Below are 15506 nucleotides of genomic sequence, written 5' to 3'. Positions count from 1 at the left end.
TAGTGATGTTTATCATGAGGATTTATGCTTTCTTACAGCTATGCCTTCCTTCCCTCTAAGTATCTCCCAACATAAAAAATCAAATCCGTATTTGATATTTTCATTATGATGACCATATAAATACTGTTCACTGACAAGCATGGTAATATGCTATTAATATGCCATTATATATGGAATAGCATATGAGAGGATACATTTCTTTTTTTTTTCTTTCTTTTGGTGTACCCAGCAATTAATACTTTTCATGTTTTTTAATTTGCTAACTTGTATTGAAGTCTATAGCTAAATCTTCTCACACTCTCAAGAGCCTCTCAATTCAATTTTCTATACTGTAAAACTTGTCAGGTAGTCTAAAAGTTTATACTTTAATCATCTTTTCTTTGGCCTCCTAGAGACATTCCTCCTGAAGGTACTGTTCTCCTGAATTAGTCTGGACTGGTTGTTCTCTAGGCCTACTGAACTTCTGTTGTTCTGGGACTTTGTATTGTGGTGAATGCCATGTTTTCTTCACTGTGTCTTCCTCTTTCTTGATTGAGTCTCATGTTTTGGTGGATTGTATAGTAGCTTCCTGAGAAAGGGTGCCTGGGAAGTAAATCTTGTGTGATGTTGCTGGTCCTTACTCTCACACTTGATGAAAAGTTTGAATTCTAAATTGAAAAATAATTCTGGTAAGAATTTTAAAAGTATTACTTTACTGTCTTTTAGTTTCTGTTCTTATTACTCTTGATCTTTTCTATATGATCTGTTTCTGCCCCCCAACCCCTACAGATCTGAGGATATTTTCTTTATCTTTTTTGTTCTGAAATTTGGTAATTATATGTCTTGGTATAACTTTTTTCTTGATTGTTGTACTGAGTATTAGTGGGATCTTTCAACCAAGAGATTGTTGTCTTCTGATCTAGGAAATTTTCTTACATTATTTCTTTGATAACCTACCCCCTGCTTTTTCTCTATTCTCTTTCTATAAATTTTATTAGGTGAGTGTTGTACCTTTGAAATTGATTTTCTAACAACCTTGTGTTCTCTGTTTTGTTTATATATATACTTGTGTGTGTGTACGTATGTATGTATATATAAATATTTTTTTTTCTCTCGTAGTTCCACCTTTGAGGACATTTTGGGTTTTTTAACTGAATTTAAAAATTTGGGGCTTCCCTGGTGGCGCAGTGGTTGAGAGTCCGCCTGCCGATGCAGGGGACACAGGTTCGTGCCCCGGTCCGGGAAGATCCCACATGCTGCGGAGCAGCTGGGCCCGTGAGCCATGGCCGCTGAGCCTGCGCGTCTGGAGCCTGTGCTCCGCAACGGGAGAGGCCACAAGAGTGAGAGGCCCCCGTAACGCAAAAAAAAAAAAAAAAAAAAAAAAAAAAAAAAAAAAAAAAAAAAAAAAATTTGGCTATTGTATTTTTAGTTCTATTTTTGTTTCTGAACATTACTTTTTTTTTTTTTTTTTTTTTCTTTTTGCGGTATGCGGGCCTCTCACTGTTGTGGCCTCTCCCGTTGCGGAGCACAGGCTCCGGATGCGCAGGCCCAGCGGCCATGGCTCACGGGCCCAGCCGCTCCGCGGCATATGGGATCCTCCCAGACCGGGGCACGAACCCGTATCCCCTGCATCGGCAGGCGGACTCTCAACCACTGCGCCACCAGGGAGGCCCTGAACATTACTTTTTATAACATCCTTTTTTGTCTCATATCTCTAAAAATGCTAATTATATTTTTTCTAGTATTTGTCTTGCTTTTTGCATTATCTCTTTTCCTTAGGACTCTTTATCTGTTTTATTGATTTTGGTCTGATAGACAAGAGGTTTTCCTAAAATTTCTGGTGCTAATTGGTTGTCTATTACTGAGGCACTAAAATGCTTCCTAGGAGGTCTGTGCTTGGTCAGAACTTCTAGGATGGTGATATTTACTGTATGTTCTTTGGTCTGTTTCTTCAGGCGGGAAATGTCTAATTTTCCCTGATTGGAATAAGCCTCACTTTGTTCTTTTATTTTAGCCTAGCACCTCATCCCTGCTTTGCTGTGTACCTGGCATTCCTGAATTTGATTCAGTTTTTCTGTTATATCTCCCACCTGTTGCCTCTTATTCTTAGTTTATCTGCCTTTTGTTAGTACTTTTTTTTTTTTGGATAATGGTTAGGTGCAATCTTTTTTTGTAGATATAATCATATTCTAGGCATATGACTGAAACTGACTTTGTTCCCAAATTTTCTGTCCACTGTAAAGAACTACTATCAACCATCATCCATCTGTCTATCTATCTGTCTATGTATCTATCATCTCTTTATCTAAATCTTACTAGTTTATATCTTAGAGAGTGAGCTCTGGGTTTCTCATTGTTGCTACCATGTACTAACTATAAATATCAATTCAGAAATTGCTATTAGGATTATTAAAGTAGATCTTAAATATCATACTATGTATTACAAAAATGTATTTATTTTTCTTTTTTGAAAATAAGGTTTGCTTCTCTCCTTTTGAAAATTAGATAAATCAAAAATGGCAGAACTCTTTATGGAATGTGAAGAAGAAGAGTTGGAACCATGGCAGAAGAAAGTAAAAGAGGTTGATGATGATGATGATGATGAGCCGATCTTTGTTGGAGAGATATCAAGTTCAAAGCCAGCAATTTCAAGTGAGCATTTACTTTTAGTGAAGCCCAGTTTTGTAAGATACTGTTTCTAATAGAAAAACTTGTGAACTGTTTTATTGGTATTTAATTAAGTCCTTGTTCCTCTGTAGGGAGTTAGGGATGACAGATTGGGTGGGAGGTCAGTAAGAATTTCAGAGTCAGGGTTTTGATTGGGGACTTAAGGAGGTAAGAGGTTAAAATATCAGATGTGAGAAAAAGAAACGGACTAAGATTAGCTGGTGAAACTGGAGGTCTTTTCATATTAGAAATCATAATTTTTAGTGGAGCCAGGTAAACCTATTTATGTTTTTGTTCATTTTCTTTTTTTTTTTCCTCTTTTAAACTGAGAAACAGAAGAGTTTAGAATATTTTGCTTAAAATGTCAGAATACACTAAATAAGTTTGGGTTAGTCTCAGATAAGGGTTCTCACATCTAAGCAACTGCCTCATTGCAGTGTCATCTATACCTAGCTACAGAATGTATAGGCAGTGAATGATTTCAGTTAGAGTAATTCGATTTGACATTGTTACAATGTTCAAGACAAACAACACTTGTTAAAACGTCCACTCAAAAATGTATAGAAGTACAGAGAAATAATGTACAAATTTCAGGGGAGAAAAAGAAAATAGATCCCTTCCCATTGCATTTACATGTTTACTTGCTTAAGTCAGGAGAATTTACCAAAGAACATAACCAGCATACTAGTGTTTTCTTACCAAGTTAGTGCGTAGAAGTGTAATTAAGAGACTACTTTTAAATTTTCTCCTGGCTCTTTCTTCTGTTGCCTCTAAACTTGGAATGGCATTTTTAGTCAGTTTTATTAGAGGAAGAATAGCTTAACCAATTGAATTCTCAGTAGCATTTTTTTTGTGGCAGATTGATAATAGCTCCTAGAGGTTCTAAGTGGAGTGCCACTTCGATTATAAATTGAACTAGGCATGATGGCATGCTTGTTGATGATAGTGGAACATAATTATATATTCTCTTAATTACTGTTTCTTGCCACTGTGATTATTTTATACTGGAATATTACCATATTGCAAAATTAGTACTCAAGTTCTCTTATTGAAAACATGACAGTTAAGATTTAAATTGAATTTATATTGATTGTAGATGACTGTTAACAGTATTCAACTGGAATAACGTATATTAGTTTTAAAATAATTCTGTCAGAAGGGGATTGACCAGGAAGAATTTCTTTTCTGTACTCTTAAGATGCACAATTTAAATGATTTTATTGCTGTTTATGTATAAGCCATAAAATATTTTAACATATGGAGTATGAGCTAAATGTTTATATACAGTTGCCAGAAAGGAAGGTACAAACTTTTGTAGAATACAACCACCAAAAGGACTTTAGCAATAGTTCTTTGATGGTTTGAGTAAGTACTTAATCTTGAATTTCTGAATGAAAATGGGGTCAAGTTGCTTGAGCAGATTTTTCTCCTTTAAGACATCTCTAGTACTTAGGTATAGAGCACTGCATTGCCATTTTCAGAAAACAGTCCTACTTTTATATGGCCCTTTACTTTATAGAATTATTTTATGGGAGCTGGTTCCTTTCTACTACGAAGGAAAAAAAGGAAATTTATGTGAGGTCTGGTGTCTGTGCTTTTACCTTTTTCTAACCAACAATTTCAGGCAATCCTTACTCTTCTAAATTTTAGTTTGATTACTGAAAAACCTGTAATTAGGAACTTTAAACTGCAATAAGGAACTTTAAACTGATCCTGAAAGTCATATTATACTCGGACTTCTGGTATAGTGATAAATTTGAAACCCCTTAAGTTGTAAGATATTCTGGTAAACTGTATGTTCATTGCAGTCTGTATTCTCTGAGATAGTTTCCCTTTCAGGACTCAGTAATGGTGTAGATAATCCGGTGAGATCCCTTATAATGATACTTCAGGGCTTATAAGGGTGTGAATTGGATATGGATGTTAGACAGGGTTTGATTTTGAGTAATAGGAACTTGAGTGTATGTATAGCCCTTCCATCACTCAAAGGAAGATATATACTTCAATTATAGTTGTATATGAATATATTTTTAGAAATTTTTTGCCAATTATATGACTATTTCTTTGCCATGCAGAAGGTTTGACTTATATGTAGTCATATTTATCAATCTTTAACTTCTGGCTTTTGGATTTTGAGTTACAGTTAGAAAGATTGTTCTTATTCTATAAGATAATTAAGATGCATAATCTTATTTCTTTAGTAGATAAAGATATATACGTTTAAAATTAACTGTATTCATAAGTCAGTGTTAACTTGTATTCTTCTAGGAATCTGTTTGTTTTCAGTGTATGATTTCTGTTATCTTAATATATATATCATTCAAACAATGAATTTTAAAATAAATGTAATCTTTTATAGATATTTTGAATAGAGTAAACCCCAGCTCATATTCGAGGGGAATAAAGAATGGTGCGCTCAGCCGAGGTACAGTATTATTGTACTATTTTTGTTTTAAAGTGAAGTATTTTGACATCATTGATTATATAGAAATATATTCAATGTGTTGTGTAATTTTAAAATACAGGTATTACTGCTGCATTCAAGCCTACAAGTCAACACTACACGAACCCAACATCAAATCCAGTGCCTGCCTCGCCAGTAAATTTTCATCCTGAATCTAGATCTTCAGATAGTTCTGTTATTGTTCAGCCTTTGTCTAAACCTGTAAGTGTTTCTGAAACTACACAGTCAGCTCAGGGATACATTGGATATTATTTATCAGTATCAACAATGCCTAGTTAAAATTCTGTACTACCATGGGTAATCATTTAATGGAATCATAATCAGCATCAGAAAATGTCACCTTCTCTATGATAGCTCAACTGGTACCCAAATAATAATTGCAGTAACTACTCAGCCTGTTTTTAAATCAGGTAATATGCTTAAATTAAATAGGTATAGTATTGAAAACTGTGCTATCAAAGCATGGATAAAAGTATAATTAGTAATGAATATTGCATAATGGCAAACTATTTCAGATTGTAAATTGGGCCAAATGTTCTTAGTTCTTAATTGGGAAAATTGCTAAGAGGCTACTGGAGCTTTTTATTCTGAAAACATACTGTCATAGTTTAGTTAGTTTAAATAACTCTTAACAAAAACTAATAGTTAATATATATTGAGTTGTTAATATGTGCAAGGCTTTGTGCTAAATGCTGTACATGAATTAATCTCATTTAATTCTTAAATGTTCCTATGAAGTAGGCACTATTATTTATCTCTGTTTTATAGTTGAGGAAACTGAGGCTCGCAGTGAATTTAAATAATTAAATATTAAATTTAATAATTTAAATAATTCACTCAGGGTCACACAGCTGGCAAATGATAGATCTAGGATTTCAATCCAGACTAATCCATAGTTTATTTGTATTTGTATATACATGCAGGTGTATTGTACGTAAATGTATACTTCTAAAAAAAATGGAAGCATTGCCTTAGTGTGAAAATTTTCAAAGTGTAGTCTTCAGTCCCCTGGGGTTCCCGTAAGACTCTTTTATAGGTTTTCAGTCAACAGTATTGTCACAGTAACACAAAGACACTATTTGCTTTTTTCACTGTGTTGACATTTGCACTGATGATGCAAAAGCAGTGGTGGGTAAACTGCTGGTTCCTTAGTATGAATAGTAGTTTTTGTATTAGTCACCACCATGCACTCACAATAAAAATTATTCCAGTCATACTCCATTCCCTTGATGAAGAATTAAAATGTTACTAACTTTATTAACTCTCTACCCTTGAATACATGTGTCTTTTAAAATATTTTGTGTGATGAAATGGGTGGTGTGCATAAAGTATTACTGTGTCTGAGGTATGATGATTATCATGAGGAAAAGCACTAGTGTGATTAAATTGTGAGCTAAACTACCCAGAAGACCATTTACTTGAAAGGATGACTGACAAACCATGGTTTATACTACTATTAACTTAGTGGATTAAAAACACCTACTTTTAGGGCTTCCCTGGTGGCACAGTGGTTGAAAGTCCGCCTGCCGATGCAGGGGACACGGGCTCATGCCCCAGTCCGGGAAGATCCCACATGCTGCGGAGCGGCTGGGCCCGTGAGCCATGGCCACTGAGCCTGCGCATCCAGAGCCTGTGCTCTGCAACGGGAGAGGCCACAACAGTGAGTGGCCCGCGTACCGCAAAAAACAAACAAATAAAAAAACACCTACTTTTATTATCTCACAGATTTTGTGGGTCAGGAGTCAGGTCATATCTTCATAGTCCCTCAAGGCTTCATTCAAGGTGTGGGCTCTGAGCTTGCAAAGTCTCATCTGAAGCTCAACTGAGGAAGTATCTGCTTCCAAGTTCTCATGCTTATTGGTACCATTTGGTTCCTTAAGGGTAGTCAGATTGAGAGTCTCAGAATGTTAGTGGCTTTTGGCTGGCTCCTTGCCAGGTGGGTCTTTCCAACATGGCTTCTTACTTCCTCAAAGCACACAAGGAAGAGAGAATCCTTAGCAGGATGGCATTACAGCCTTATGTAATGTAATCACATACAAAAGATCATGTACATTCTGTCACTTTTGCCATATTCTGTCAGAAACAAGTCACATATCTTACCCACACTCCAAGAGAGGGAATCACACAGGACATGAATACCAGGGTGTGGGGATCATGGAAGCTACTTTAGAGTCTGTCTGCCACACACGAGTTCTTCAGTCTTTGCTGTTTGGTAGACAGTTCCTCAAAATTGAACAAAGTGCACCTGTCACTTCAAGGAAAACAACTGGTGGTATTTCTTGCCACCGATGAAATTTGAGCTATCAAGCAAAGTTAGAATTTTGAACAACTTGTATCTGCTATCGTGATCTTGACAGCTTCCCAGTAGGTAAAGTCTTTTCTGGTGGGTGGCGGTATTAATAAATATGATTTTTTGATATTGTGTAATTTTTCAACATTTGGAAGATGTGCGTAATTCAAAGAAACCAATATTTTCTAAATAACTAATATATGATATAATAAAATCATGCATGGGTAAGATTCATTCAAAGTGCAAGATAAGGCTAATAGATTTTAATGTAACAAAGTTCAAAAAACTCAGTGATAAGGAGTCAGATTCCACGTTGCAACAAACTAAGAAAATACCAACTGTTGAGTTTTGGTATTGTATCTAAGAAATATAACCCCATTTATTCTAATTTGCTATTAAAATATTCCCTTTTTCAACTATTAATTTTTATGAAGCCAGATTATATTCTTTAACCGAAACAACATATTTTAACAGAATGAAAGCCAAAGCAGGTATAAGAGTATAGCAGTTTTTGATTAATCTAGACATTAAAGAGATTTGCAGAAATGTAAAACAGTGCCACTATTTTCACTGATTTTTTTGTGTTTGCTAGATAAGCCATTTTTTACAAAATGTTATTTATGTTAATCTGTAATGGATTTATTATTGTTTAAAATGAAATTAATAAATAAATATTTTAAAAATTTCTCTGTTTTAATCTCTAATATGGTAAATATCAGTAGATATAACCTACCTAAATAAAAATTCTTTTGGGTCCTCAGTAATTTTTCAATGTATAAAGGGGTTCTGAAACCAAGGAGTTAGAGTACTCAAACAAAAAGTTACCCAAAATGTGAAGATTCTTTGCTACTGGAATTAAATTAACTCATTGGTTTTTTTCATGCTTCATAAACTATTTGGCATTGGCCTTACAGAAATAGTAAATTTCCCCTAAAATATTTGTTCTTTTTACAATAAGTGAAACAACTACCAAAGCACCTATAAATTTTCTTGCAAATATTCAATTTCAAAACCAGAATTGAATCCAGATATTTTTGGTATGACTAATCCATTTTTCCTTCACTTTATATCATATTACTACAAAGTAATCTACATATTTGTTACCACTAAAAATTGATATTTGAGGTATATCTTTCATAGAAGACTTACTAAATTTAATTTTATTTACATGAAAAGAAAAATCTCTGGCTAAATAAACTCTGCCCCCACGTATATTTTGAAGAGGTCATTATCATAAAAAATAAGAGTATCTTTGGGCAAATACCACCCCCACCCCAAATCTTTTCTGTAGTTTTATCATTCTGAAATAATAATATTGATATGAGCCCTGGACTAGTAATTTAAATAACTTAAGATTGAAGCAAGAGACTTGAATGCTGATTCTGCCTTGTTCTTAACTAAAGCATTGGCAAAACCTCTCTGAGCCTCATTTTCTTCATTTCTAAGATGAGAGATAATTTTACCCAGACTGCTGACTCTCAATCTTGGATCCTAAGATGGTAAGCTACCCAAAATGTAAAGATTCTTTGTTATTAGTGGAATCAAATTAACTTGGTAGGTTTCTCATTAGTATTGTAAGCTGTTTGGCATTTGGGAGGATAGAAAACCGGAAAAAGAAACTTTTTTTTTTTTTCTTGCGGTACGCGGGCCTCCCACCACCGCGGCCCCTCCCGCCGCGGCCCCTCCCGCCGCGGAGCACAGGCTCCCGACGCGCAGGCCCAGCGGCCATGGCCCCAGCGGCCATGGCCCACGGGCCCATCCGCTCCGCGGCACGTGGGATCCCCCCGGACCGGGGCACGAACCCGACTCCCCTGCATCGGCAGGCGGACTCCCAACCACTGCGCCACCAGGGAAGCCCGAAACTTTATTATTTAATTCAGTTTGATAGATAAAAATCTTTCCAACATTGGACCCAGGGAGAAAAAAAAATAAAGTGAGGGGTGATATCTTTGGTGTTATAAAAGTTAGAAACTAGGGCTTTTTCTAACTCAAAATGTTTTACTTTTGTGGGCATAGTTTTTAAATCAAAACACCTCAATTGATAGTTCTAGATCTTGGGGAGTTTTTAAAAGGCGAAATTTTGTCAGTTGGTCTGGGTGGATGGTTCTTGGAAGTAATATAGTTTGAAAAGCTCTCCAGGTGATTCTAATGTGCACAGATAAGAATGACATTCTGGAATGAATTGAGGATGCTATGTAAGGAAATTATTTACTGTGAATTTTGGAAGCCACTGCTTTTAATAAATTATAGTTTTTCATTTTATGTCATGTTTTGTGTGTACGTGTATATTTACTTTTTCATGTAACATCTCTATACTTCAGTGTCTCTTTCAAATCTGTTTCAGGTAGTGGGGATATATTGTTATCATTTAAAAAGTCAGTGTGATATAGCTTAAGGGCATAGGCTTTGTAATTAGACCCAACTTCTAATTACAGCTCCATCAATAATAAGTGGGGCTGTATTGGGAACCTTGCATAACCACACCTAACCTTAGTTCACCTACTTATAAAATGGGGTATAAGGTCTTTATTAGTACTGTTGTGACAACTACTTGATTTAATACATGCAGTGAACCTTGAAGTGCCAGTATATTTAAAATATGACTGTGGCTTGTTTTTTAGGTGTGAAGGGTGAATAACTTCAAGTTCAGAAGTGACTTGCCCGAGGTTTTGTAGCTAAATAAATGTGTGGATTTTCTGGATCCCAGTCTAGCACCCATTCTACCCTTATGGTTGTGTTTGATATCTTTCTGAACAGTTTTAGGAGACATTAAAAATTCCATGTTGGATAATTATTTTAACCAGTTACTGTTTTTTTTTTTTTTAAGTTTTTAAAATTTATTTTTGGCTGCATTGGGTTCTCCCTGCTGCATGCAGACTTTCTCTAGTTGTGGCGAGTGGGGGCTACTCTTCATTGCGGTGCGCAGGCTTCTTGTGGTGGCTTCTCTGGTTATGGAGCATGGGCTCTAGGCACACAGGCTTCAGTGGTTGCAGCATGCGGGCTCAGTAGTTGTGGCTCATGGGCTCTAGAGTGCAGGCTCAGTAGTTGTGGCGCATGGGCTTAGTTGCTTCGCCAACATGTGGGATCTTCCCAGACCAGGGATCGAACCCATGTCCCCTGCATTGGCAGGTGGATTCTCATCCACTGCGCCACTCAGGAAGTCTACCAGGTATTGTTGAATAATGTGTGCCTGCTCTCTGAAACTGTGGTGCTTACATTAGCCAGAGTTATTTCCTAGGAAAGTGTTTAACAGTATTAACTTTGTACTTCCTTCCATTAAAGAACTGTTTTAGAAAATGTAGGTGAATGTTATCCATTTTTTAAGTGTAAATATTTGAAGAAAATATCTTGAAGCAAGATTGTGCTTGGTTACAATTAAGTTATATGGCATCACAGATTTTTTTTTTTTTTTGAATGTTGCACGTTAAGGCTCAAATGCAAATATCTGCCTGTTAGGCTTCAAATTCTTTGAGTGGCTTGGGTTACTTCGATACCCGTTTCCATAACAACTTCTTTTTTTTTTAAACAGCAACAATCATTTATTTAGTCACAGATCTGCAATGTGTGCAGCGTGTGGTGAGGAAGGCTTATGTCTTTTTTAAATTAAGAAAAAATTTTTTATTGAGGTGTAGTTGACATACAGCATATTTGTTTCAGATGTACAGCATAATGATTCAATATTTGTATATATTGTGAAATGATCACCACAGTAAGTCTAGTTAAAGTCAGTCATCATACGTCATTACAGAATTTTTTTCTTGTGATGAGAAATTTTAAGATCTCTCTTAGTAACTTTCACATATGCAGTACAGCATTATTAACTTTAGTCACCATGCTGAACTTCACATCCCCATGATTTATTTATTTTATAACTGGAAGCTTATACACTTTGACTCCCTTCACCCATATTTTGTTTCTATAACTTCCTATGGACAAACTCATGTCAATAGAAAAGTTAGTAGTAAACCAAAATTCTTAAAACTTATTTGTCCCTTAATTTATAAGCACAAAATAAGCAAAACCTTCCTGTTTGTATTTTGAAATAATATGTATTTTGTTGGGAAAGTTTAGAAAGAAGTGTACATACTGTATTTTGATTTTTTTCCCCCTTCAAACAATATAGATTATATCAGTCAGAACCAAACTATATACACAGATGCATATTTCTCTTTTTTCACTGAACATTCTACTAGGAATGTGTCACTGGATATTTCTCAAAAACATATTAGTGGTTGCATGGTAATCTTTTAATTTATTTAACCATTTTTCTATTGTTGGACATAAAGATTTTAATTTTTTGCTGTTAAAATAATTCTCCAATAAACATTTTCACTTCCTTACTATAAATTTTTAAAGTGGAACCGTTGGGTGAAAGGATGTGAACTAATATAAAGCCTGTGATAGCTGCTGCCAAAATTTTCATGTGGAAAAGTTATACCTAAATATAGCTTCTGTTTTGCCAGTAGTATATGTTATCATTATTTTTTAATTGATAAATTTTAATTTTATTTCAAACTAATTTTAGACTTATAGGAAGTATAATACAATATCCCTAATGCTAACATTTTACTTATCAAAACTACCTTATTTGAATTTTACCAGTTCGTCCATTAATGTCATTTTTCGTTCCCAGCATCCTATTTAGGATCACACCTTAACAGTTTGTTATTTCTTCTTACTCTCCTCATATTTTTCTACAGTTACTTACTCTTTGTCTATTATGACCTTGATACTTTCAAGAGAAGTGGCAATTATTTTGTGTTATGTAATTGCCATTGTCTTTATTTGCATTTCTTTGACTAGTAAGTTGGGAAAAAAGTTTTTTGTATGTACTGGTCATTTGTTTTTTGCTTTTGAAGTGCCTCAGTTTATGCCCTTTGCCCATTTTTCTCTTAAAGTGACTTTTTCCCTTTTGATCTTTAAGTCTTGTTAAATCTTAGAGCTTTTGCTTGTTATATATTATGACTCGTAGAATGGTCCAAAATCACTCTAATGAGAGCTCACTCTGTACAATGATGGTCTTTTATAAATAGAATTGGGATCTATTTTTGTGTGTGTGTATCAGTATATTTAATATATAATAGTTCTAGAATACATATATATCCCTAAATTATATTCACCACATTTTATGATTATTTATATTAATATATGTGTGTGCTAACATATAAATTTATACTATCTTATATTTGACTACATTATGATTCATTTCATACTTTTCACTCTTGATATCTTCCTGTTAACTGGGACCACACTTTCTCCTGATGGAAGGGCTGAAACTTTCCTTGAGCTCCAAGCCCTTCAGGAATGGAACAGGTGTCCCAGATCATTCCTATAAACAGCTTCCATTCTAAACCCTGTGTGCCTAGCTTTCTTGTTTGTTCACCCTGCTGACCTGGCAGTTTTGTATTTGACCTAAGAGGTGGGAGATTGCCTGGCCCAGCATGGCTTTCCGTAGGGTGCTGGGAGGAGGGGGAACCCATTAGTTTTCTTTCTTAGACTTGGCTTATAAATTTTGCCAGTAAAGACGATCCCAAAACTCATATGTGATATGTTCATCCTTAACCCTGATGCACCATACTGCAGATTAATTCCCAGTATGTTTGCCCTGATATTTTTATCTGTGGGTTTTTTTTTGTTGTTTGTTTGTTTGTTTGTTTGTCTTGCGGTACGCGGGCCTCTCACCGTTGTGGCCTCTCCCACTGCGGAGCACAGGCTCCGGACGTGCAGGCTCAGCGGCCATGGCCCACAGGCCCAGCCGTTCTGGGGCATGTGGGATCCTCCCAGACCGGGGCACAAACCTGCGTCCCCTGCATCGGCAGGCGGACTCCCAACCACTGCGCCACCAGAAAAGCCCCATCTGTGGGGTTTATAGAGGTATAGAAGCTTCTAAAATTGTACATATGTCAGAATATTTACATATATTTTTCCTTGCTTTTACCCAAAGATTTTGGTAAGTTCTATTATTTGCTCTTTGATAGGAATCCTGCATTTTTACTGACTGAAGTGTATCAATCTTACTGATTTAAAATGGGTTTGTATGTTTCTTTTACCTTGAAAAAAAAATCAGGCTAGAATTTTTCCCCCATTTTAATTGACTAGTCAGGAACAAGCCAGCTCTAAGTAATAGGTTGCTTTCAGTTGTAGTAGATGATAATTTTGGCATAATAGTAATAATTGCCTTTGTGTTTTATAACTTACTAGTAATGGAGTCATCAAAGGTTATCCTTATAATATTGGCATACAGTTCAATTTACCTTTATAAAAGCTTATGAAGGCTTCCCTGGTGGCGCAGTGGTTGAGAGTCTGCCTGCCGATGCAGGGGACACGGGTTCGTGCCCCGGTCCGGGAGGATCCCGCATGCCGTGGAGCGGCTGGGCCCGTGAGCCATGGCTGCTGGGCCTGTGTATCAGGAGCCTGTGGTCCGCAGCGGGAGAGGCCGCGGCAGTGAGGGGCCCGCGTACCGCAAAAAAAAAAAAAAAGCTTATGAAACAAAATAATTATAATTATGTTGAATATATGTAATGTTCTTCCTTTGAAATATTTTAACAGGGTTATGTAACGAAGTCATCACGAGTTGTTTCTAATAATTCTTCAGAGTTACTGTTTGACTTGACCCAGGATACAGGATTACCACTTTACCAAGGAGGACCAACACTTTCTATAGCAGGTTGGTTTCAGCACTTTTTCAAAAAATTAGAAAAAGAAACTTGATGAATATGCATATGGAATTGACTTTCTGTTTTGAAGTCCATGCCTTCAAGTTAAGTTTTTCACATATTGTAAGGTGTAATGGCGCTAATAGTTCTCGAATGCCTTTTTTGATGGTTTTAAATGAAATCTTATTTACTAATAGAATATTTTATTTCTTCCTGTTAATTAAGTAGGCTAACCAACTTTGACCTTGTTCGCACTTGGCATTAAACATGGGCTGAAAAAATCTTTATTTTTATTTTTTTATTTTAATTTTATTGGAGCAGAGTTGATTTACAATGTTGTGTTAGTTTCAGGTGTACAACAAAGTGATGTTATACATATACATATATTCATTCTTTTTTAGATTCTTTTCTCATATAGTTTATCACAGAATACTGAGTAGAGTTCCCTGTGCTATACAGTAGGTCCTTGTTGGTTATCTGTCTGATATATAATAGTGTGTGTATGTTCATCCCAAGATCCTGATTTATCCCTCCCCACCACGTTTCCCTTTTGGTAACCATAAGTTTGTTTTCGATATCTGTAAGTCTGTTTCTGTTTTGTAAATAAGTTCATTTGTATCATTTTTAAAAATTAGATTCCACATATGAATGATATCATATGATATTTGTTTTTGTCTGACTTACTTCACTTAGTATGATAATCTCTAGGTCCATCCATGTTGCTGCAAATGGCATTATTTCGTTCTTTTTATGGCTGAGTAATATTCCATCATATATATGTACCACATCTTTTTTATCCATTCCTCTTTTGATGGACATTTAGGTTGCTTTGATGTCTTGGCTATTGTAAATAGCGCTGCACTGAACATTGGGGTGCATGTATCTTTTCAAAGTATGGTTTCCTCCAGATATATGCCTAGGAGTGGGATTGCTGGATCATATGGTAACTCTATTTTTATTTTTTTAAGGAACCTCCATACTGTTCTCCGTAATGGTTATACCAATTTACATTCCCATCAATAGTGTAGGAGTCTTCCCTTTTCTCCACACCCTCTCCAGCATTCATTGTTTGTAAACTTTTTGATGATGGCCATTCTGACCGGTGTGGGTGATACCTCATTGTAGTTTTGATTTGCATTTCTCTGATTATTAGTGATGTTGAGGATCTTTTCATGTGCTTTTTAGCCATCTGTATGTCTTCTTTGGAGAAATGTCTATTTAGATCTTCTGCCCATTTTTTGATTAGGTTGTTTGTTTTTTTTGACGTAGAGCTGTGTGAGTTGTTTGTATATTTTGGCGATTAATCCCTTGTTCATTGCTTAGTTTGCAAATATTTTCTCCCATTCTGTGGGTTGTCTTTTCATTTTATTTATGGTTTCCTTTGCTGTGCAGAAGGTTTTAAATTTAATTAGGTCCCATTGTTTTGGTTTTTATTTTCATTACTCTAGGA

General features: G+C 35.6%; 1 protein-coding gene across 9 annotated transcripts in view; it reads left to right on the top strand.

Annotated features, from left to right (window-relative positions):
• The window catches only part of ZNF280D (zinc finger protein 280D), a 122126-nt gene that overhangs the window by 24332 nt on the left and 82288 nt on the right, over window positions 1–15506 (top strand). For all 9 annotated transcript variants that reach the window (XM_081227376.1, XM_081227378.1, XM_081227374.1 and 6 more), the window contains 4 exons: window positions 2485–2631; window positions 5006–5071; window positions 5172–5311; window positions 13950–14067. In XM_081227376.1, coding sequence (XP_081083502.1) covers window positions 2496–2631; window positions 5006–5071; window positions 5172–5311; window positions 13950–14067 — 460 coding nt within the window. In that variant the 5' untranslated portion in view covers window positions 2485–2495. The remainder of the gene's footprint in view (window positions 1–2484; window positions 2632–5005; window positions 5072–5171; window positions 5312–13949; window positions 14068–15506) is intronic.

The sequence above is a fragment of the Mesoplodon bidens genome (assembly GCF_964165515.1).
Source record: "Mesoplodon bidens genome assembly, chromosome: 3".
Classification (NCBI taxonomy): domain Eukaryota; kingdom Metazoa; phylum Chordata; class Mammalia; order Artiodactyla; family Ziphiidae; genus Mesoplodon; species Mesoplodon bidens.
This window is presented reverse-complemented; position numbering and strand designations above follow the sequence as displayed.